Source organism: Salmo salar, chromosome 23, assembly GCF_965601325.2.
Source record: "Salmo salar chromosome 23, fSalSal1, whole genome shotgun sequence".
Lineage (NCBI taxonomy): Eukaryota > Metazoa > Chordata > Actinopteri > Salmoniformes > Salmonidae > Salmo > Salmo salar.
The window spans coordinates 43657218-43682740 of NC_138313.1; the positions used below are offsets into that span (position 1 = coordinate 43657218).

A 25523-nucleotide genomic window follows, 5' to 3' on the forward strand; every position below is an offset into this window, starting at 1 on the left:
CAGACATTACATCTTTATAATATATTATATATATAGATTTATACAGTGCATTCGGAAAGTATTGTTTTTAATACATTTGCTAAAATAAAAAATAAAACTGTTTTCGCTTTGTCCTTATGGGGTATTGTATGTAGAATGATGAGGAATTGTTATTTATTTTATTCATGTTAGAATAAGGCTGTAACGAAACAAAATGTGGAAAAGGTTAAGACGTCTGAACAAATCAAATCAAATTTGATTGGTCACATACACATATTTAGCAGATATTATTGTGGGTGTAGCAAAACGGAGTGATGGAGTGCTGCATCAGATGACCAGGCCTCCACAATTACAAATGAGTAGGGACAGCATAGACTACCAGTGAAAAGTTTGGACACACCTACTCATTCAAGGCTTTTTCTTTGATTTTGCTATTTTCTACATTGTATAATAATAGTTAAGACATCAAAACTATGAAATAACACATATGGAATCATGTAGTAACCTCAAAATGTTTTAAACAAATACACTGCTCAAAAAAATAAAGGGAACACTAAAATAACACATCCTAGATCTGAATGAATGAAATAATTTTATTAAATACTTTTTTCTTTACATAGTTGAATGTGCTGACAACAAAATCACACAAAAATAATCAATGGAAATCCAATTTATCAACCCATGGAGGTCTGGATTTGGAGTCACACTCAAAATTAAAGTGGAAAACCACACTACAGGTTGATCCAACTTTGATGTAATGTCCTTAAAACAAGTCAAAATGAGGCTCAGTAGTGTGTGTGGCCTCCACGTGCCTGTATGACCTCCCTACAACGCCTGGGCATGCTCCTGATGAGGTGGCGGATGGTCTCCTGATGGATCTCCTCCCAGACCTGGACTAAAGCATCCGCCAACTCCTGGACAGTCTGTGGTGCAACGTGGCGTTGGTGGAATGAGTGAGACATGATGTCCCAGATGTGCTCAATTGGATTCAGGTCTGGGGAACGGGTGGGCCAGTCCATAGTATCAATGCCTTCTTCTTGCAGGAACTGCTGACACACTCCAGCCACATGAGGTCTAGCATTGTCTTGCATTAGGAGGAACCCAGGGCCAACCGCACCAGCATATGGTCTCACAAGGGGTCTGAGGATCTCATCTCGGTACCTAATGGCAGTCAGGCTACCTCTGGCGAGCACATGGAGGGCTGTGCGGCCCCCCAAAGAAATGCCACCCCACACCATGACTGACCCACCGCCAAACCGGTCATGCTGGAGGATGTTGCAGGCAGCAGAACGTTCTCCACGGCGTCTCCAGACTCTGTCACATCTGTCACATGTGCTCAGTGTGAACCTGCTTTCATCTGTGAAGAGCACAGGGCGCCAGTGGCGAATTTGTCAATCTTGGTGTTCTCTGGAAAATGCCAAACGTCCTGCACGGTGTTGGGCTGTAAGCACAACCCCCACCTGTGGACGTCGGGCCCTCATACCACCCTCATGGAGTCTGTTTCTGACCGTTTGAGCAGACACATGCACATTTGTGGCCTGCTGGAGGTCATTTTGCAGGGCTCTGGCAGTGCTCCTCCTGCTCCTCCTTGCACAAAGGCGGAGGTAGCGGTCCTACTGCTGGGTTGTTGCCCTCCTACGGCCTCCTCCACGTCTCCTGATGTACTGGCCTGTCTCCTGGTAGCGCCTCCATGCTCTGGACACTACGCTGACAGACACAGCAAACCTTCTTGCCACAGCTCGCATTGATGTGCCATCCTGGATGAGCTGCACTACCTGAGCCACTTGTGTGGGTTGTAGACTCCGTCTCATGCTACCACTAGAGTGAAAGCACCGCCAACATTCAAAAGTGACCAAAACATCAGCCAGGAAGCATAGGAACTGAGAAGTGGTCTGTGGTCCCCACCTGCAGAACCACTCCTTTATTGGGGGTGTCTTGCTAATTGCCTATAATTTCCACCTGTTGTCTATTCCATTTGCACAACAGCATGTGACATTTATTGTCAATCAGTGTTGCTTCCTAAGTGGACAGTTTGATTTCACAGAAGTGTGATTGACTTGGAGTTACATTGTGTTGTTTAAGTGTTCCCTTTATTTTTTTGTGCAGTGTATTTTATATTTGACATTTTATATTAGCCACCGTTTGCCTTGATGACAGCTTTGCACACTCTTGGCATTCTCTCATCAAGGCAAAGGGTGACTACTTTGATGAATCTCAAATATAACATTTTTGGGTTACTACATGATTCCATATGTGATATTTCATAGTTTTGATGGCTTCACTATTATTCTACAATGTAGAAAGTAGTAAAAAAATATATATATATTTGAATGAGTTTGTCCAAACTTTTGACTGGTACTGTGTGTGTATATATATATATATATATAAACACACACACACACACACACACACACACACACACACACACACACACACACACACACACACACACACACACACCTTGATTCAGTGAAAATCATCGATAAAATGGTACCTTGGCCACATTTAGCCATTACTACATAGTAACATTGTAACAGAATAACAAGGTGAATACTTGTGACCCCAGCTCTTACCCATTGCCCGGAGGAACTCCTCGTACAGTTCAAAGGTCATCAGAGGGTTGGGCAGGTCACGGAGCCATTGTTTGAGCACGCCGGCGATGACGTGGATGTTGTAGTCGTCCAGGTTCATGCTGCTCACATCTGAAGTAGGAGAGGAAGAGAGTAAGAGAGGAGGACAGGAAGAGAGCAGGACAGGAAGAGAGTAGGAGAGGAAGAGAGTAGGAGAGGAAGATATTAGGACAGGAAGAGAGTAGGACAGGAAGAGAGTAGGACAGGAAGAGAGTAGGAGAGGAATACTACAGTTAGATTGAACATTACAACTGACACAATGCTTATGATCCGGTAGTGTGAATACCGTACAAATGGTGTCATGGCATCTTGTTTTGTAGGGAGGGTAGACACTACTATTACAGCCTGCGTCAACAGTCTATATCCATGCTAGGGAATGCAGTTTCAACACAGTCCTTGCCACCTGTTTCCTCACATTATCTAAACCAATCAGAAACCCTATAGAGCAGGTACCCTGAAATGATCTAAACCAATCAGAAACCCTATAGAGCAAGTACCCTGACATTATCTAAACCGATCAGAAATCCGATAGAGCAGGTACCCTGACATTATCTAAACAAATCAGAAACCCTATAGAGCAGGTACCCTGACATTATCTAAACCAATCAGAAACCCGATAGAGCAGGTACCCTGACATTATCTAAACAAATCAGAAACCCTATAGAGCAGGTACCCTGACATTATCTAAACCAATCAGAAAGCCTATAGAGCAGGTACCCTGACATTATCTAAACCAATCAGAAACCCGATAGAGCAGGTACCCTGACATTATCTAAACAAATCAGAAACCCTATAGAGCAGGTACCCTGACATTATCTAAACCGATCAGAAATCCGATAGAGCAGGTACCCTGACATTATCTAAACAAATCAGAAACCCTATAGAGCAGGTACCCTGACATTATCTAAACCAATCAGAAACCCGATAGAGCAGGTACCCTGACATTATCTAAACAAATCAGAGGGGGGGGGGGGCGGAACATAGTTGTAAATAATTTGCAAATTGACCGCAAGAATCCCAAACAGATATAGTATTGGAAAAAAATAGAATAATTTCAAACATGAATTACATTGGGATATGATCACATTTGCCGTTCTATTTATGAGTGGGTATACTTGGGAACATATTTCCTTATTAAATTAAATTAAAACCCCATTGAGCTGATTTCCTGGTTCTTTTACAGTCATATGTCCAATAACGAATTTAAAAGAAAAATCCATATCTCAGACTGGCTAATAAAAAGAAAAGATTAAGATGGGCAAAAGAACACAGACCCTGGACAGAGGAACTCTGCCTAGAAGGCCAGCATCCCAGAGTCGCTTCTTCACTGTTGACGTTGAGACTGGTGTTTTGCGGGTACTATTTAATGAAGCTGCCAGTTGAGGACTTGTGAGGCGTCTGTTTCGCAAACTAGACACTCTACTCTCCTCTTGCTCAGTTGTGCACCGGGGCCTCACACTCCTCTTTCTATTCTGGTTAGAGCCAGTTTGTGCTTGTCGTGGAAATTGCAAGATTATGTTATAATTCTTGTATTGCATTATAATGGTTGTTTTATTCGACAGAATAGAGTATTCTGTTAACTATTGTGTGTGTGTTCTACTGAGGAGGGCCTCTATGAGATAACACTGACAGAGGAGATTTCCGATGTCTTTGGGTGATAAAACCTAAAGAGCATTCCAGATAACATGAGTTAATGTTTCTGTTCTATACCGTACCAGGGAGAGACAGTTTGGAGTAGGAGGACCAGACACAGGTCTTTACAATGAAAACTGTTGACACAGCAGTTACTGTCTGCTATGTATTATAGATACCTTTCATACAAATCTTAACCTTGTGACCATTCTATGTATCTGTTGTTCGTCATGTAGGTTGAGAGGGGTGTATCTTGGCTATAAAAGATCTTTGTACTTTTGTGTTGTCACTTTCAATGGTTCATTAGAAACGGTGCATCATTGAAAGTCAGTGCTATTGCAAAGATCTTAATATTAAAGATGTAGTTTAAGTATAACTCTGACTGGTGTGTGAAGTTTGTCTCTCTCGTCATTTGGTAATACAGAAATTAACCACCACACGCTGTTCTGTGAAGGGAGTAGTACACAGCGTTGTACGAGATCTTCAGTTTCATGGCAATTTCTCACAAGAACAAGATTAGACTGACGAGTTTCAGAAGAAAGTTCTTTGTTTCTGGTCATTTTGAGTTTGTAATCGAACCCACAAATGCTGATGCTCCAGATACTCAACTAGTCTAAAGAAGGTCAGTGTTATTGCTTCTTTAATTAGAACAACAGTTTTCAGCTGTGCTAACATAATTGCAAAAGGGTTTTCTAATAACCAATTAGCCTTTGAAAATTATAAACTTGGATTAGCTAACACAACGTGCCATTGGAACACAGGAGTGATGGTTGCTGATAATGGGCCTCTGTACGCCTATGTAGATATTGCTTTTTTTATTTTAAATCAGCCGTTTCCAGCTACAATAGTCATTTACAACCTTAAATGTCTACACCTGTAACAAGTGTCGTCATGAATGGACCAAGGCGCAGCAGGTATGTGGATACTCATGTTTTTTAATTAAAAAAAAGGAGTAAAGTATCCACTGGACAAAACAATAAAGACGACAGCAACAGTCTTGCAGGCACATACAACGCAGTGCAAGGACAACTACCCACAATCCCAAAGAAAAACACACCCTTCTATATAGGACTCCCAATCAAAGGCAACTCAACACACCTGCCTTCAATTGGGAGTCCAATCCCCAACACAAACCCTTAACATACAAAAAACCTGCCACATCCTGACCAAAACTGGTACAATACCTCCCTCTGCTGGTCAGGACGTGACAACACTGTATTTCTGATAAATGTTATGTTATTTTAATGGACGAAAAATGTGCTTGTCTTTCAAAAACAAGGACATTTCTAAGTGACCCCAAACTTTTGAATGGTAGTATATATAAACTCAGCAAAAAAATAAATGTCCTCTCACTGTCAACAGCATTTATTTTCAGCAAACTTAACATGTGTAAATGTTTGTATGAACATAACAAGATTCAACAACTGAGACATGAACTGAACAAGTTCCACAGACTAACAGAAATTGAATTTATTTTATTTAATTATTCATTTCACCTTTATTTAACCAGGTAGGCTAGTTGAGAAAAAGTTCTCATTTGCAACTGCGACCTGACCAAGATAAAGCATAGCAATTCGACACATACAACAACACAGAGTTACACATGGAATAAACAAAACCTACAGTCAATAATACAGTAGAACAAAATAAAAAATGTGTCCCTGAACAAAGGGGCGGGGTCAAAATCAAAAGCAACAGTAAGTGTCTGGTGTGGCCACCAGCTGCATTAAGTACTGCAGTGCATCTCCTCCTCATGGACTGCACCAGATTAGCCAGTTCTTGCTGTGAGATGTTACCCCACTCTTCCACCAAGGCACCTGCTAGTCCCCGGACATTTCTGGGGGGAATGGCCCTAGCCCTCACCCTCCGATGCAACAGGTCCCAGACGTCCTCAATGGGATTGAGATCCGGGCTCTCGCTGGCCATGGCAGAACACTGACATTCCTGTCTTGCAGGAAATCATGCACAGAAAGAGCAGTATGGCTGGTGGCATTGTCATGCTGGAGGGTCATGTCATGATGAGCCTGCAGGAAGGGTACCACATGAGGGAGGAGGATGTCTTCCCTGTAACGCACAGCGTTGAGATTGCCTGCAATAACAACAAGCTCAGTCCGATGATGCTGTGACACACCGCCCCAGACCATGACGGACCCTCCACCTCCAAAACGATCCCACTCCAGAGTACAGGCCTCTGTGGAACACTCATTCCTTTGACGATAAACGCGAATGCGACAATCACCCCTGGTGAGACAAAACCGTGACTCGTCAGTGAAGAGCACTTTTTGCCAGTCCTGTCTGGTCCAGCGATGGTGGGTTGGTGCACATAGGCGATGTTGTTGCCGCTTATGTCTGGTGAGGACCTGCCTTACAACAGGCCTACAAGCCCTCAGTCCAGCCTCTCTCAGCCTATTGCGGACAGTCTGAGCACTGATGGAGGGATTGTGCATTCCTGGTGTAACTCGGGCAGTTGTTGTTGCCACCCTGTACCTGTCCCGCAGGTGTGATGTTCGGATGTACCGATCCTGTGCAGGTGTTGTTACACGTGGTCTGCCACTGCGAGGACGATCAGCTGTCCATCCTGTCTCCCTGTAGCGCTGTCTTAGGCATCTCACAGTACGGACATTGCAATTTATTGTCCTGAATGCCTAAGGCACGTTGATGCAGATGAGCAGGGACCTGGGCATCTTTCTTTTGGTGTTTTTCAGAGTCAGTAGAAAGGCCTCTTTAGTGTCCTAAGTTTTCATAACTGTGACCTTAATTACCTACCGTCTGTAAGCTGTTAGTGTCTTAACGACCGTTCCACAGGTGCATGCTCATTAATTGTTTATGGTTCATTGAACAAGCATGGGAATCAGTGTTTAAACTTTTTACAATGAAGATCTGTAAAATTTTGAAAGACAGGGTCCTGAAAAAGGGACGTTTCTTTTTTTGCTGAGTTTATATATATATACAGTACTAGTCAAAAGTTTGGACATACCTCAATTACCTCGACTAACCGGTGCCCCCGCACATTGACTCTGTACTGGTATCCCCTGTATATACAGTTGAAGTCCGAAGTTTACATACACTTAAGTTGGAGTCCTTAAAACTTGTTTTTCAACCACTCCACAAATGTCTTGTTAACAAACTATAGTTTTGACAAGTCTGTTAGGACATCCTCTTTGTGCATGACACAAGTCATTTTTCCAACAATTGTTTACAGACAGATTATTTCACTCATAATTCACTGTATCACAATTCCAGTGGGTCAGAAGTTTACATACACTAAGTTGACTGTGACCTTTAAACAGCTTGGAACATTTCAGAAAACAATGTCATGTCTTTAGAAGCTTCTGATAGGCTAATTGACATCATTTGAGTCAATTGGAGGTGTACCTGTGGATGTATTTCAAGGCCTACCTTCAAACTCAGTGCCTCTTTGCTTGACATCATGGGAAAATCAAAAGAAATCAGCCAAGACCTCACAAAAAAAATTGGAGACCTCCACAAGGTTGATTCATCCTTGGGAGCTATTTCCAAATGCCTGAAGGTACCACGTTCATCTGAACAAACAATAGTACGCAAGTATAAACACCATGGGACCACGCAGCCGCCATACTGCTCAGGAAGGAGACGCGTTCTGTCTCCTAGAGATGAACGTACTTTGGTGTGAAAAGTGCAAATCAATCCCAGAACAACAGCAAAGGACCTTGTGAAGATGCTGGAGGAAGCAGGTACAAAAGTATCTATATCCACTGTATAAAACAAGTCCTATATCAACATAACCTGAAAGGCCGCTCAGCAAGGAAGAAGCCACTGCTCCAAAACTGTCATAAAAAAGCCAGACTACGGTTTCCAACTGCACATGGGGACAAAGATCGTACTTTTTGGAGAAATGTCCTCTGGTCTGATGAAACAAAAATAGAACTGTTTGGCCAAAATGACCATTGTTATGTTTGGAGGAAAAAGGGGGAGGCTTGCAGGCCGAAGAACACCATCCCAACCGTGAAGCACGGGGGTGGCAGCATCATGTTGTGGGGGTGCTTTGCTGCAGGAGGGACTGGTGCACTTCACAAAATAGATGGCATCATGAGGCAGGAAAATTATGTGGATATATTGAAGCAACATCTCAAGACATCAGTCAGGAAGTTAAAGCTTGGTCGCAAATGGGTCTTCCAAATGGACAATGTTGTGGCAAAATGGCTTAAGTACAACAAAGTCAAGGTATTGGAGTGGCCATCACAAAGCCCTGACCTCAATCCCATAGAACATTTGTGGGCAGAACTGAAAAAGCGTGTGTGAGCAAGGAGGCCTACAAACCTGACTTAGTTACACCAGCTCTGTCAGGAGGAATGGGCCAGAATTCACCCAACTTATTGTGGGAAGCTTGTGGAAGGCTACCCGAAACGTTTGACCCAAGTTAAACAATTTAAAGGCAATGCTACCAAATACGAATTGAGTGCATGTAAACTTCTGACCCACTGGGAATGTGATGAAAGAAATAAAAGCTGAAATCACTCTCTTTCTACTATTATTCTGACATTTCACATTCTTAAAATCAAGTGGTGATCCTAACTGACCTAAAACAGGGAATTTTTACTCGGATTAAATGTCAGGAATTGTGAAAAAAACGGAGTTTAAATGTATTCGGCTAAGGTGTATGTAAACTTCAACTGTAGCCTCACTATTGTCATTTTACTGCTGCTTTTTGATATTTGTTACTTTTATTTCTTATTTTTGTATTCCTTTTTAGGTATTTTTTCTTAACTGCATTGCTGGTTAAGGGCTTGTAAGTAAGCATTACACTGTAAAGTTTAGTATTTGGCGCAAATACAATTTGATTTGACCTACTCACTCAAGGGTTTTTCTTTATTTTGACTATTTTATACATTGTAGAATAATAGTGAAGACGTCAAAACTATGAAATAACACATATGGAATTACGTAGTAACCAAAACAGTGTTCAACAAATCAAAATATATTTTATATTTGAGATTCTTCAAAGTAGCCACCCTTTGCCTTGATGACAGCTTTGTACACTCTTGGCATTCTCTCAACCAGCTTCATGAGGTAGTCACCTGGAATGCATTTCAATTAACAGGTGTGCCTTGTTAAAAGTTAATTTGTGCAATTTCTTTCCTTCTTAATGTGTTTGAGCCAATCTGTTGTGTTGTGACAAGGTAAGGGTGGTATACAGAAGATAGCCCTATTTGGTAGAAGACCAAGTCCATATTATGGCAAGAACAGCTCAATTAAGCAAAGACAAACTGTGGGAATCAAATAAAATCCCCCGCGGGATTGTGGGACCCTGCTATGGAGTATAGACCAGAGATGGGCAACATGAGGGGCCGCTGTGGCTCGTGGGTATGCGTACCCACATCCATACCCACACATACAGTCAGAGCTAGAATTTTGGTGGCCCTAAGCAATATTTTGTTGGGCTTACGAGCAAAAATTTTAGCGGCCCCACCTGACATCAGACAGAAGACATTGAAGTTTTAGAGTTTAATTCCTGTAATTCATAACATTTTGCCATGGAGCAGAGACCCAAATGTTTGCAGTTTTTTTATATGATATCTGAGTGAGAGGAACTAACAAAAGCAATGGGGGACCCACTGGTTACCACAAGTTTAGATAGCTGGCCGCTAAACTAAATTACCAAACTAGACTAAATTACCAATTTAGACTAAATTACCAAACTAGACTAACTTACCAATCTAAAAAATGTCAGCTGACATGGACTAATTGACTGACATTTCGAAATTGCACCTTATGTATTCTAGTATTCTCACCTTCAAAAGAAAGTTGAGACCCCGGGGGGGGGACTGATCTGAGGGCCATCCCTGGTATAGACAGTCCTTTGACCATATCTCTGCTATCCCTCCCCGGTCTACTTTAACTGGTGTAGTACCCTGCCAATTATACCTGTGTCCAGCCCCTGCCGCAGCTCTTTGATCTTATTGGTGGAGCCAGACTTCCTGTAGATGCCCTCTGTGTAGAGGCCGTGCATCTCGATGTAGTTGATGAGCTTCTCCACCACCAGGGGCACTGTCCTCTCCTCGCTGGTCAGACGAGACACCTCCACGCCAAACTGCCTGGACGACAGCTCCAGGTCGTACTGATAGAGAAAAACACCAACACGGATGGAAGGACGGCCACATGTACACCGCAAACACACGCGCACAGACGGACGGACAGAAGTGAGAAGCGCAGACAGAACGATATATAACATGGAGGTACAGAGAGAGAAAAAATTGTGGTGTAAAATATTTAATGGGTATTTGCATCTGCAAATGTAAACACTCCAACATCCGTTATTAGGAATGTAAGAAAAGCCATCGAGGGAATAGTCTCCTCTTTACATCACTGCTAAGTATGACATGGTTTGTTGATCGTTAGCCTTATCCCTCCTTTCCATTGTCAGTAACGTACACTTGCACACTATAAAATAGTCTCTTACCTTTTTGCTACATTTGGTGGTCATCCTGGAGCAGCACTTTCTATGGCAGGCGTACCGACACACTGCAGAAGAGGACACAACAGAGACAGCCACACTGCTAACCTTACACAACGTTCTGACAACGTTCCGTGTCCAAACCCTGGTCAGTCAACAACCTGTATACCCTAACCTTTCTGCAACATTCCAACAACGTTTCAACATTGTTCAGTGTCCAACCCCTGGGTCAAGAATAGTGCCGTTTGGAATCAATACTTAGAGAGAGTACGGAGGACATAACAAGATAGAAGATTTATGACAAGAGCTGGAACACCATTTTTTTAAATTATTATTGAAAAAATATATTTAACCTTTATTTAACGAGGCGAGTTGGTTAAGAACAAATTCTAATTTACAATGACGGCCTACCCCGGGCCAAACCCGGATGACGCTGGGCCAATTGTGCACCGCCCTATGGGACTCCCAATCACGGCCGGATGTGATACAGCCTGGAATCGAACCAGGGACTGTAGTGATGCCTCTTGCACTGAGATGCAGTGCCTTAGACAGCTACGCCAATCTGATTACAGACATTTAAGAGGCAGCACAGTAACAGGACGTGTGAGTGTCAGTGAATCCACGTGTGTGTGTGTGTGTACTCACGTTTGCAGACGCAGGCCCGGTCCATCATCCAGATGAGAGAGGAGCAGTACTCGCAGTAGGTGGGGATGCTGTACTGGGTGGACTTGAAGATGTGGCCGTTGTGCTCCTCAACCTGCAGAGGGCGATAGAGGGGCTCAGCTCAGTTTGCCATAAAGAGACAGCCATACATCACATTAGAAACTTAGTGTAGAGATATAGTATAGAATACCCAGTCAAAGAAAGATGGAGGACTCACAATGTCAGGTTCCTTTTTCCTCCTCTTCTTACGTTCTGGTTTGGAGGCCTGAGAGAACAGGAGACAGACGGACAGATCAGTGAGAGAACAGGAGACAGACGGACAGATCAGTGAGAGAACAGGAGACAGACGGACAGATCAGTGAGAGAACAGGAGACAGACGGACAGATCAGTGAGAGAACAGGAGACAGATGGACAGATCAGTGAGAGAACAGGAGACAGATGGACAGATCAGTGAGAGAACAGGAGACAGACGGACAGATCAGTGAGAGAACAGGAGACAGATGGACAGATCAGTGAGAGAACAGGAGACAGACGGACAGATCAGTGAGAGAACAGGAGACAGACGGACAGATCAGTGAGAGAACAGGAGACAGACGGACAGATCAGTGAGAGAACAGGAGACAGACGGACAGATCAGTGAGAGAACAGGAGACAGATGGACAGATCAGTGAGAGAACAGGAGACAGATGGACAGATCAGTGAGAGAACAGGAGACAGACGGACAGATCCATCCATCTTGCCACCCATCACACCCATACATCCAACATGCCATACGACTGTTAAGGGATTTCCATATCAATGGGACTGACCTGAAAAAAGTACAAGCTAAATAAACAACTCACACACACCCAGCCCAAACCCTTCCACCCCTACACACACCCCCACACACACCCAGCCCAAACCCTTCCACCCCTACACACACCCCCACACACACCCAGCCCAAACCCTTCCACCCCTACACACACCCCCACACACACCCAGCCTAAACCCTTCCACCCCTACACACACCCCCACACACACCCAGCCCAAACCCTTCCACCCCTACACACACCCCCACACACACCCAGCCCAAACCCTTCCACCCCTACACACACCCCCACACACACCCAGCCCAAACCCTTCCACCCCTACACACACCCCCACACACACCCAGCCCAAACCCTTCCACCCCTACACACACCCCCACACACACCCAGCCCAAACCCTTCCACCCCTACACACACCCCCACACACATCCAGCCTAAACCCTTCCACCCCTACACACACCCCCACACACATCCAGCCCAAACCCTTCCACCCCTACACACACCCCCACACACACCCAGCCCAAACCCTTCCACCCCTACACACACCCCCACACACATCCAGCCTAAACCCTTCCACCCCTACACACACCCCCACACACATCCAGCCCAAACCCTTCCACCCCTACACACACCCCCACACACATCCAGCCCAAACCCTTCCACCCCTACACACACCCCCACACACACCCAGCCCAAACCCTTCCACCCCTACACACACCCCCACACACACCCAGCCAGCCCAAACCCTTCCACCCCTACACACACCCCCACACACACCCAGCCCAAACCCTTCCACCCCTACACACACCCCCACACACACCCAGCCCAAACCCTTCCACCCCTACACACACCCCCCCACACACACACCCAGCCCAAACCCTTCCACCCCTACACACACCCCCACACACACTCAGCCTAAACCCTTCCACCACTACACACACCCCCACACACACCCAGCCCAAATCCTTCCACTCTTACACACACACACACCCAGCCCAAACCCTTCCACCCCTACACACACATCCAGCCCAAACCCTTCCACCCCCACCCAGCCCAAAACCTTCCACCCTTCACACACCCCCCACTCAGCCAGCCCAAACCCTTCCACCCCTACACACACCCACACACACACCCAGCCAGCCCAAACCCTTCCACCCCTACACACACATCCAGCCCAAACCCTTCCACCCCACCCCCACCCAGCCCAAAACCTTCCACCCCTACACACACCCCCACACACACTCAGCCAGCCCAAACCCTTCCACCCCTACACACACCCACACACACACCCAGCCAGCCCAAACCCTTCCACCCGTACACACACATCCAGCCCAAACCCTTCCACCCCACCCCCACCCAGCCCAAAACCTTCCACCCCTACACACACCCCCACACACACTCAGCCAGCCCAAACCCTTCCACCCCTACACACACCCACACACACACCCAGCCAGCCCAAACCCTTCCACCCTTACACACATAAGAACCCACACTACCTTGATGATGGTGCCGTCCATGGGCTTGTACTCGGTCATGAACTCATCCAGGAAGACCTTGAAGGTGTTGACCCAGACCTTGACGGGCGACTCACTCCAGTCCCTCTGTTCCAACCGCATGCTCTTCTCCAGGATGTGTTCAAACAGGGCATACAGGTCCTTATAACGGATACTCTTACCGTCATCCATCTGGAGGAGAGGGATAGGGGGAGAAGGAGGAGAGAGGGACGGGGGAGAAGGAGGAGAGTGGGATAGAGGAGGAGGAGAGAGGGATAGAGGAGGAGGAGGAGAGAGTGATAGAGGAGGAGGAGAGAGGGATAGAGGAGGAGGAGGAGAGAGTGATGGAGAGAGGGATAGGGGGAGAAGGAGGAGAGAGTGATAGAGGAGGAGGAGAGAGGGATAGGGGGAGAAGGAGGAGAGAGTGATAGAGGAGGAGGAGAGAGGGATAGGGGGAGAAGGAGGAGAGAGGGATAGGGGGAGAAGGAGGAGAGAGGGATAGAGGAGGAGGAGAGAGGGATAGGGGGAGAAGGAGGAGAGAGGGATAGGGGGAGAAGGAGGAGAGAGGGATAGAGGAGGAGGAGAGAGGGATAGGGGGAGAAGGAGGAGAGAGGGATAGAAAAAGGAGGAGAGAGGGATAGAGGAAGAGGAGAGAGGGATAGGGGGAGAAGGAGGAGAGAGGGATAGGGGGGAGAAGGAGGGGAGAGAGTGATAGAGGAGGAGGAGAGGGATAGGGGGAGAAGGAGGAGAGAGGGATAGAGGAGGAGGAGAGAGGGACAGGGGGAGAAGGAGGAGAGAGAGATAGGGGGAGAAGGAGGACAGAGGGATAGGGGAGGAGGAGAGAGGGACGGGGAGAAGGAGGAGAGAGTGATAGAGGAGGAGGAGAGAGGGATAGGGGGAGAAGGAGGAGAGAGAGGAGGAGATAGGGAAGGAGGAAGGTGGAGGATAAAAGATTAGTGGAAGAAGAGGTATTTGTGGATAGGACCAGCCCATACATGTTCATCTAAAGCATATTGAGATATTGTGAGAAAGTGCTATAATGCAATTGATTACATTATTACTATGTAAAGTAGTATGGAAGACAGAGATAATGATTACAGTATTACTATGTAAAGTAGTATGGAAGACAGAGATAATGATTACAGTATTACTATGTAAAGTAGTATGGAAGACAGAGATGATTTCAGTATTACTATGTAAAGTAGTATGGAAGACAGAGATGATTACAGTATTACTATGTAAAGTAGTATGGAAGACAGAGATGATTACAGTATTACTATGTAAAGTAGTACGGAAGACAGAGATGATTACAGTATTACTATGTAAAGTAATATGGAAGACAGAGATGATTACAGTATTACTATGTAAAGTAGTACGGAAGACAGAGATGATTACAGTATTACTATGTAAAGTAATATGGAAGACAGAGATGATTACAGTATTACTATGTAAAATAATATGGAAGACAGAGATGAGGAAGGACATGGAAGTAGAAAGGAGGCAAGACTACAAATATTGATTTATGTGCTAAAATACGGTCAGCCACTGTCTGAAGAAAAAGCATTTTGTGGTCACTAATGGTTGTCATTGGAGTGCCCAGCACCCAAGTGGGAATATAACTCTAGTGTGAACCGTAACCATGTAAAACAACAATACACCATGTCCATAGTGGTACTCACAGCCAGGGCGGTGGAGTAGGAGTTGAAGATGTTGAGGCGGAACTCCTTCAGAGCTTTCTTGAAGACCACGTCCACCAAGGTGTCCTTCTGACAGTCCTCAGAGTCCAGATCACTGATCTATAATAATATCAGAGTCCAGATCACTGATCTATAATAATATCAGAGTCCAGGTCACTGATCTATAATAATATCAGAGTCCAGGTCACTGATCTATAATAATATCAGAGTTCAGATCACTGATCTATAATAATATCAGAGTCCAGATCACTGATCTATAATAATATCAGAGTCCAGATCACTGATCTATAATAATATCAGAGTCCAGATCACTGATCTGTAATAATATCAGAGTCCAGATCACTGATCTATAATAATATCAGAGTCCAGATCACTGATCTATAATAATATCAGAGTCCAGATCACTGATCTATAATAATATCAGAGTCCAGATCACTTATCTATAATAATATCAGAGTCCAGATCACTGATCTATAATAATATCAGAGTCCAGGTCACTGATCTATAATAATATCAGAGTCCAGGTCACTGATCTATAATAATATCAGAGTCCAGGTCACTGATCTATAATAATATCAGAGTCCAGATCACTGATCTATAATAATATCAGAGTCCAGATCACTGATCTATAATAATATCAGAGTCCAGGTCACTGATCTGTAATAATATCAGAGTCCAGGTCACTGATCTATAATAATATCAGAGTCCAGATCACTGATCTATAATAATATCAGAGTCCAGATCACTTATCTATAATAATATCAGAGTCCAGATCACTGATCTATAATAATATCAGAGTCCAGATCACTTATCTATAATAATATCAGAGTCCAGATCACTGATCTATAATAATATCAGAGTCCAGATCACTAATCTATAATAATATCAGAGTCCAGGTCACTGATCTATAATAATATCAGAGTCCAGATCACTGATCTATAATAATATCAGAGTCCAGGTCACTGATCTATAATAATATCAGAGTCCAGGTCACTGATCTATAATAATATCAGAGTCCAGATCACTGATCTGTAATAATATCAGAGTCCAGATCACTGATTTATAATAATATCAGAGTCCAGATCACTTATCTATAATAATATCAGAGTCCAGATCACTGATCTATAATAATATCAGAGTCCAGAGTCCAGGTCACTGATCTATAATAATATCAGAGTCCAGATCACTGATCTATAATAATATCAGAGTCCAGATCACTTATCTATAATAATATCAGAGTCCAGATCACTGATCTGTAATAATATCAGAGTCCAGATCACTGATCTATAATAATATCAGAGTCCAGAGTCCAGATCACTGATCTATAATAATATCAGAGTCCAGATCACTGATCTATAATAATATCAGAGTCCAGATCACTTATCTATAATAATATCAGAGTCCAGGTCACTGATCTATAATAATATCAGAGTCCAGATCACTGATCTATAATAATATCAGAGTCCAGATCACTGATCTATAATAATATCAGTGTCCAGGTCACTGATCTATAATAATATCAGAGTCCAGGTCACTGATCTATAATAATATCAGAGTCCAGATCACTGATCTATAATAATATCAGAGTCCAGATCACTGATCTATAATAATATCAGAGTCCAGATCACTGATCTATAATAATATCAGAGTCCAGATCACTGATCTATAATAATATCAGAGTCCAGAGTCCAGATCACTGATCTATAATAATATCAGAGTCCAGATCACAGATCTATAATAATATCAGAGTCCAGAGTCCAGATCACTGATCTATAATAATATCAGTGTCCAGAGTCTAGGTCACTGATCTATAATAATATCAGAGTCCAGATCACTGATCTGTAATAATATCAGAGTCCAGAGTCCAGATCACTGATCTATAATAATATCAGAGTCCAGAGTCCAGGTCACTGATCTATAATAATATCAGAGTCCAGATCACTGATCTATAATAATATCAGAGTCCAGATCACTGATCTATAATAATATCAGAGTCCAGAGTCCAGGTCATGCGCTTCTCCACTCACACTGAAATCGGCACTGCAGCTTCGATTAATAAATAGCAAAGTGTGTTGATAGGCTTTCCTATTATAAGCGGTTGTGTTTTTGAAAATACACTGCTCAAAAAAATAAAGGGAACACTTAAACAACACAATGTAACTCCAAGTCAATCACACTTCTGTGAAATCAAACTGTCCACTTAGGAAGCAACACTGATTGACAATAAATGTCACATGCTGTTGTGCAAATGGAATAGACAACAGGTGGAAATTATAGGCAATTAGCAAGACACCCCCAATAAAGGAGTGGTTCTGCAGGTGGGGACCACAGACCACTTCTCAGTTCCTATGCTTCCTGGCTGATGTTTTGGTCACTTTTGAATGCTGGCGGTGCTTTCACTCTAGTGGTAGCATGAGATGGAGTCTACAACCCACACAAGTGGCTCAGGTAGTGCAGCTCATCCAGGATGGCACATCAATGCGAGCTGTGGCAAGAAGGTTTGCTGTGTCTGTCAGCGTAGTGTCCAGAGCATGGAGGCGCTACCAGGAGACAGGCCAGTACATCAGGAGACGTGGAGGAGGCCGTAGGAGGGCAACAACCCAGCAGCAGGACTGCTACCTCCGCCTTTGTGCAAGGAGGAGCAGGAGGAGCACTGCCAGAGCCCTGCAAAATGACCTCCAGCAGGCCACAAATGTGCATGTGTCTGCTCAAACGGTCAGAAACAGACTCCATAAGGGTGGTATGAGGGCCCGACGTCCACAGGTGGGGGTTGTGCTTACAGCACAACACCGTGCAGGACGTTTGGCATTTGCCAGAGAACACCAAGATTGGCAAATTCGCCACTGGCGCCCTGTGCTCTTCACAGATGAAAGCAGGTTCACACTGAGCACATGTGACAGACGTGACAGAGTCTGGAGACGCCGTGGAGAATGTTCTGCTGCCTGCAACATCCTCCAGCATGACCGGTTTGGCGGTGGGTCAGTCATGGTGTGGGGTGGCATTTCTTTGGGGGGCCGCACAGCCCTCCATGTGCTCGCCAGAGGTAGCCTGACTGCCATTAGGTACCGAGATGAGATCCTCAGACCCCTTGTGAGACCATATGCTGGTGCGGTTGGCCCTGGGTTCCTCCTAATGCAAGACAATGCTAGACCTCATGTGGCTGGAGTGTGTCAGCAGTTCCTGCAAGAGGAAGGCATTGATGCTATGGACTGGCCCGCCCGTTCCCCAGACCTGAATCTAATTGAGCACATCTGGGACATCATGTCTCACTCCATCCACCAACGCCACGTTGCACCACAGACTGTCCAGGAGTTGGAGGATGCTTTAGTCCAGGTCTGGGAGGAGATCCCTCAGGAGACCATCCGCCACCTCATCAGGAGCATGCCCAGGCGTTGTAGGGAGGTCATACAGGCACGTGGAGGCCACACACACTACTGAGCCTCATTTTGACTTGTTTTAAGGACATTACATCAAAGTTGGATCAGCCTGTAGTGTGGTTTTCCACTTTAATTTTGAGTGTGACTCCAAATCCAGACCTCCATGGGTTGATAAATTAGATTTCCATTGATTATTTTTGTGTGATTTTGTTGTCAGCACATTCAACTATGTAAAGAAAAAAGCATTTAATAAGATTATTTCATTCATTCAGATCTAGGATGTGTTATTTTAGTGTTCCCTTTATTTTTTTGAGCAGTATATATATATATATATAAAGGAATATTTCACTTTCTCTGTTCATAGGAGTAACAACATGAATTTGTGCATGAGGCAGAAGTAATGCGGTGCGACTCGAGTTTCACCATCAGCTGGAAGACGGTATCCCCCCTCAGTGTCGGAGGAGGGGGGAGAGGGACGGTCCGACGGCGAGAGACAGACCCTCTGATGCAGGCACCATCAGCCCAATAAAATAAAGCTAATTATTTCACTGTATGCTCACTCAGCTGTGCCTCACAAGTAATACAAAACTACATATTATTATAATAATATTACAGAACTGTTTTTAATTGGTTCATGTTGCACAGGCTTACATATTTAAGTCATGTTTCAAAATAATTCTGACCGGTAGATCTCAGCCTCCATTTTGAATCAGAAAGTGATCTTGATTGGTCACCACTGGTGTAGTACAATTCAGTACTGCTGTGTTGGTGACCACTGGTGTAGTACAATACAGTACTGCTGTGTTGGTGACCACTGGTGTAGTACAATACAGTACTGCTGTGTTGGTGACCACTGGTGTAGTACAATACAGTACTGCTGTGTTGGTGACCACTGGTGTAGTACAATACAGTACTGCTGTGTTGGTGACCACTGGTGTAGTACAATACAGTACTGCTGTGTTGGTGACCACTGGTGTAGTACAATACAGTACTGCTGTGTTGGTGACCACTGGTGTAGTACAATACAGTACTGCTGTGTTGGTGACCACAGGTGTAGTAAGATGTGGATGTTGATTAAGGCAGGCCTGTCTCTCTGTTTCCCTCTGCCTGTCTGTCTCTGTTTCCCTCTGCCTGCCTGCCTGCCTGCCTGCCTGCCTGCCTGCCTGCCTGCCCGCCCGCCCGCCCGCCCGCCCCGCCCGTGCCTGCCTGCCTGTCTCTGTTTCCCTCTGCCTGCCTGCCTGCCTGCCTGCCTGCCTCTGTTTCCCTCTGCCTGCCTGTCTCTGTTTCCCTCTGCCTGCCCGCCCGCCCGTGCCTGCCTGCCTGTCTCTGTTTCCCTCTGCCTGCCTGCCTGTACCTACCTTCTTCATGAGGAAGTCGTTCATGCTCCTGTAGTCGTTGGTGCTGGTGAGGATGTGCAGCGCGTCGTTCCCCCACTGGGCAGGCTCTAGGACCACGCTGCTGATCTTGACGCTGCGCCTCCGCCTCACTTTGGGAGAGGGCTCCTTGTTCTCCTTGGTCTCCCGTCCCCTGGTCCCCATCAGGTTGGGACTGTTGGGGGGAGACGTTGTTCCGTCTGAACCCGCCACGGTCATAAAGATATAGTAGGGATGGAGTGAAGACAATTGTTTGGGTTTTCTATTTAAGCAATAAGGCCCGAGGGGGTGTGGTATATGGCCAATATACCATGGCTAAGGGCTGTTCTTAGGCACGACGCATTGCGGAGTGCCTGAATGCAGCCCTTAGCCGTGGTATATTGGCAATATATCACAAACCCCCGAGGTGACTTATTGCTATTATAAACTGGTTACCAACGTAATTAGAGCAGTAAAAATAAATGTTGTCACATCCGTGGTATACAGTCTGATATACCATAGCTGTCAACCAATCAGCATTCAACCCAAGTTCATAATTAGTTTTTCGTCTTATTGTTGAGATGAGAAATCCGCAGTGTAACCTAATATCACATGTCCAGTGTTATGAAATACAACAGAACTTTATTGTCCTTCTTCCCAACCCCTCCGGGTAAAGCACGACAAAGTGTCTTACCTATCTTGTCAGTGCTGTCTCTCTGTGTGGACTGCTGCTTGTCTCTAGACAGCTTCTTCTCTGCGTGCTTGGCCTTGCCCCAGAACCGTATCTTCCCTCGTACTCTGCTGCAACACACAGTCACACAGCTTAGAAGACACCTGTGTTAACAGACTAGTACCCTTGTCAAATTCTTATTTACAATGACTGCCTAGGAACAGTGGGTTAACTGCCTTGTTCAGGGGCAGAACGACAGATTTTTACCTTGTCAGCTCGGGGATTCAATCTAGCAACCTTACGCTCTAACCACTAGGCTACCTGCCGCCCAGTATGGGCTATAGGGAGGGAGGGAGGGAGGGAGGGAGGGAGGGAGGGAGGGAGGGAGGGAGGGAGGGAGGGAGGGAGGGAGGGAGGGAGAGAGAAGCTACCTTCCATCCTGACTGGATGTCTTCCTGAGCGTTGCTACCTTTCCCAGGTCCCTTGAAGACATGGTCTTATGGATGTCCTTCTGCACTTCCTTGTGAGTAGCCTGGGAGAACGGAAGGGAAGTCTTTTATTACCCAACATATGACAGCGCAACATTTTCAATGTTCAATGACTTGGCATCAAAGGCTCGGGCTATTTTTCCATGTTTTTTTTAGTCATATCCTGAAACGGGAAAAGATGGTGAGAGAGGAGTCCCATTTGAGACAGAATATACATTTGCCTAGTGGGCAGTGCAATATCAGACTTTAATGTCAGAACACAGAAATACATCCAATATGTGCACGTTCCTATCGCATCACTCATTCCGTCTGCACAAAACAACAACTAACAGTCTACAAACAAACGGACATACTCACATATTGAGACATACAGTAGACATACAGACATAGACAGTACAAACATATTTTCTGTTAAAACGACAAAACTAGAAGAGATATGAGTGGGTGAGAGAGAGCTCATGCTCAGAAAGACGTGGAAGGGGAAATAGAATGGTGTGTCAATGGTACTGGGTTAAAGGTTCCCGCATGCATTACTGACTGCTCTCCTGGCTATGACTAGTTGCACTAGCCTGATCCCAGATCTGTTTGCGATGGCCATTAGAGTTTGCAAGACAGCCCTAACAGTTCTGAGATCAGGTTTAGAGGAGAGTGACATGGCATTTCTCCTGTTCCCGATACTTTTCTTTTTTTTACTGAACCTGTATTTTGACAGGAAGTCATACTGATGCTTGGTTCTATTTTACAGATGAGCCCTGCAGAAATACATCAAACACATACAATATAACAAAACACATGAAGAAAAAACAGACACATTTCTCAACATAGAGGTCTCTGATCATGACTCTGAACTGACCAAAGGGGGACCAGAACATCTCATTTCAGAGAGCTCTGGAAGTTGTTTCACATAAATCGCGTTACATAAACTAAAAGCAGCTTTTTGGTTAGGGGTACTGTGTGTACGATGGGTGATTATTCTCTCCAGAGGGAAACACAGATTACCACTTTCAGTTGCTGTAAAGTATTTTGAGACAAACTATTCCTAGAAGAGGCTTGACCGCAGTGTTTTGATATTCAGCATCAGAAAAGAAGTGGAAGGACAGAAACCTGTTTCTATCTAGTAGTTAAATACTAAACCGAGGTGAAGGAAGCTAGTTAAGTTCAGTGGGGTTAGTTGTGTTAAAAGATTCCCCTCCCGGCTAGTAAGCCTGGCCCCCAGAGAGAAAATAAAAATTCTGGGGGGGGGGGGGGGAGTTCCGAGGGGGGGGGGGGGTAGCTTGGACCCTATATGGTACGTTTACCATTTCGGAGACAGTGTGACAAACAGGCTGGGCAACCCCCTCGGAGGATCGGGAGAGGAGGGGCAGCGTACAGGACAGGACGGGGGTGTAGAATGTCTCGTCATCGTCCGACTGACCCGTCCCCTCAGAGTTACAGCGGGTCAGGAAGTCGGAGCGGGTTCGAGACATACGGGCTTTCTTTTTGGGGTCGGGCCGGCACACCTGCACAACCACACACACACACCAAAACACGTCAGTGGTCTGGGTATGTGTTGGGAGATAGGGATGGTGTGTGTGTGTGTGTATGTCTGTGTGTGTGTGAGTCTGGGTGGAGTGGAATGATGTATGTGTGACTGGGACAATTTGTGTGTGTGTTGCACTACATGACCAAAAGTATGTGGACACCTGCTCGTCCAACATCTCAATCCAAAATCGTGGGCATTAATATGGAGTTGGTCCCCCCTTTGCTGCTATAACAGCCTCCACTCTTCTGGGAAGGCTTTCCACTAGATGTTGGAACATTGCTGAGGGGACTTCCTGCCATTCAGCCACAAGAGCATTAGTGAGGTCGGTCATTGATGCTGGGTGATTAGGCCTGGCTCGCAGTCGGCGTTCCAATTCATCCCAAAGGTGTTCAATGGGGTTGAGGTCAAGGCTCTGTGCAGGCCAGTCAAGTTCTTCCACACCGATCTCGACAAACCATTTCTGTATGAACCTCGCTTTGTGCATGGGGGCATTGTCATGCTGAAACAGGAAAGGGCCTTCCCCAAACTGTTGCCACAAAGTTGGAAGCACAGAATCGTCTAGAATGTCATTGTGTTCTGTAGCGTTAAGATTGGTCTTCACTGAAACTAACGGGCCTAGCCACAACCATGAAAAAAAGGCCCCAGACCATTATTCCTCCTCCACCAAACTTTACAGTTGACACTATACATTGGGAAAGGTAGCGGGATTCATCAATCCAGAGAACGCGTTTCCACTGCTTCAGAGTCCAATGGCGGCGAGCTTTATACCACTCCAGCCGACGCTTGGCATTGCGCATGGTGATCTTAGGCTTGTGTGCAGCTGGAGCTCCCAACGAACAGTTATGTCCTGTCGTTGATCCAGAGGTAGTTTGGAACTCGGTAGTGAGTGTTTCAACCGAGGACAGATGATTCTTACGTGCTACGCACTTCAGCACTCGGCAGTCCCTTTCTGTTAGCTTGTGTAGCATACCACTTCTCGGCTGAGACGTTGTTGCTCCTAGACGTTTCCACTTCACAATAACAGCACTTACAGTTGACCGGGGCAGCTCTAGCAGGGCAGAAATTTGACGAACTGACTTGTTGGAAAGGTGGCATCCTATGACGTGCCACGTTGAAAGTCACTGAGCTGTTCAGTAAGGCCATTCTACTGTCAATGTTTGTCTATGGAGTTTGCATGGCTGTGTGCTTGATTTATACACTGGTCACCAACAGGTGTGGCTGAAATAGCCTAATTAACTAATTTGAAGGGGTGTCCACATACTTTTTTATATACAGTGTTTGGAAAGTATTCAGACCCCTTGACTTTTTCCACGTTTTGTTACGTTACAGCCTTATTCTAAAATGGATTTTAAAAAATCCTCAGCGATCTACACACAGTACCTAAATGACAAAACAGGTTGAGAAATGTTTGCTAATTTATAAAAAAAAAAAAAACAGAAATACCATATTTCCATAAGTATTCAGACCCTTTGCTATGAGACTCGAAATTGAGCTCAAGTGCATCCTGATTCCATAGGTCATCAATGAGATGTTTATACAACTTGATTGGAGTCCACCTGTGGTAAATTCAATTGATTGGACATGATTTGGAAAGGCACACACCAGTTGGCAGTGTATGTCAGAGCAAAAACTAAGCCATGAGGTCAAAGGAATTGTCTGTAGAGCCCCGAGACAGGATTGTTTTGAGGCACAGATCTGGGGAAGGGTACCTAAACATTTCTGCAGCTTTGAGGGTCACCAAGAACACAGTGGCCTCCATCATTCTTAAATGGATGAAGTTTGGAACCAAGACTCTTCCTAGAGCTTGTCGCCCGGCCAAACTGCGCAATTGGGGTAGAAGGGCTTTGGTCAGGGAGGTGACCAAGAACCTGATGGTCTCTCTGACAGTGATCTAGAGTTCCTCTGTGGAAATGGGAGAACCTTCCAGAATGACAACCATCTCTGCAGCACTCCACTAATCAGACCTTTATGGTAGTGGCCAAACGAAAGCCACTCCTCAGTAAAAGGCACATCTCCCGTTTGAATTTTGCCAAAAGACACCTAAAGGACTCTCAGACCATTAGAAACAAGATTCTCTGGTCTGATGAAACCAAGATTGAACTCTTTGGCCTGAATGCCAAGCGTCACATCTGGAGGAAACCTGGCACCATCCCTACTGTGAAGTATGGTGGTGGCAGCATCATGCTGTGGGGATGTTTTTCAGCGGCAGGGACTGGGAGACTAGTCAGGATCGAGGGAAAGATGAACGGAGAAAAGCGCAGAGAGATCCTTGATGAAAACCTGCTCCAGAGCACTCAGGACCTCAGACTGGGGCGAAGGTTCACCTTCCAACAGGACAACATCCCTAAGCACACAGCCAAGACAACGCAGGAGTAGCTTCGGGACAAGTCTCTGAATGTCCTTTAGTGGCCCAGCTAGAGCCTGGACTTGAACCCAATCGAACATCTCTAAAGAGACCTGAAAATACCTGTGCAGCGACGCTCCCCATCCAACCTGACAGAGCTTAAGAGGATCTGCAGAGAAGAATGGAGAAACTCTCCAAATACAGGTGTGTCAAGCTTGTAGTGTCCTACCCAAGAAGACTTGAGGCTGTAATCGCTGCCAAAGGTGCTTCAACAAAGTAATGAGTAAAGGGTCTGAATATTTAAATGTGATATTTTCGTTGTTTATTCTGTATACATTTGCAAAATGTTCTTAAAACATGTTTTTGCTTTGTCATTATGAGGTATTGTATGTAGATTAATGAAGGGAAAAAACGATTTAATCAATTTTAGAATAAG

General features: G+C 45.1%; 1 protein-coding gene across 1 annotated transcript in view; it reads right to left on the reverse strand.

Annotated features, from left to right (window-relative positions):
• LOC106584683 (unconventional myosin-IXAb) overlaps positions 1-25523 on the reverse strand; it is a 307526-nt gene that overhangs the window by 34262 nt on the left and 247741 nt on the right. The window contains exons 25-35 of the mRNA XM_082968258.1: positions 22520-22921; positions 21165-21265; positions 20758-20864; positions 20070-20284; positions 15317-15433; positions 13641-13829; positions 11555-11602; positions 11320-11431; positions 10681-10742; positions 10146-10338; positions 2553-2681 (exon numbers count right to left, since the gene is read on the reverse strand). Of these exons, the coding sequence (XP_082824384.1) occupies positions 2553-2681; positions 10146-10338; positions 10681-10742; positions 11320-11431; positions 11555-11602; positions 13641-13829; positions 15317-15433; positions 20070-20284; positions 20758-20864; positions 21165-21265; positions 22520-22921 (1675 nt within the window). The remainder of the gene's footprint in view (positions 1-2552; positions 2682-10145; positions 10339-10680; positions 10743-11319; positions 11432-11554; positions 11603-13640; positions 13830-15316; positions 15434-20069; positions 20285-20757; positions 20865-21164; positions 21266-22519; positions 22922-25523) is intronic.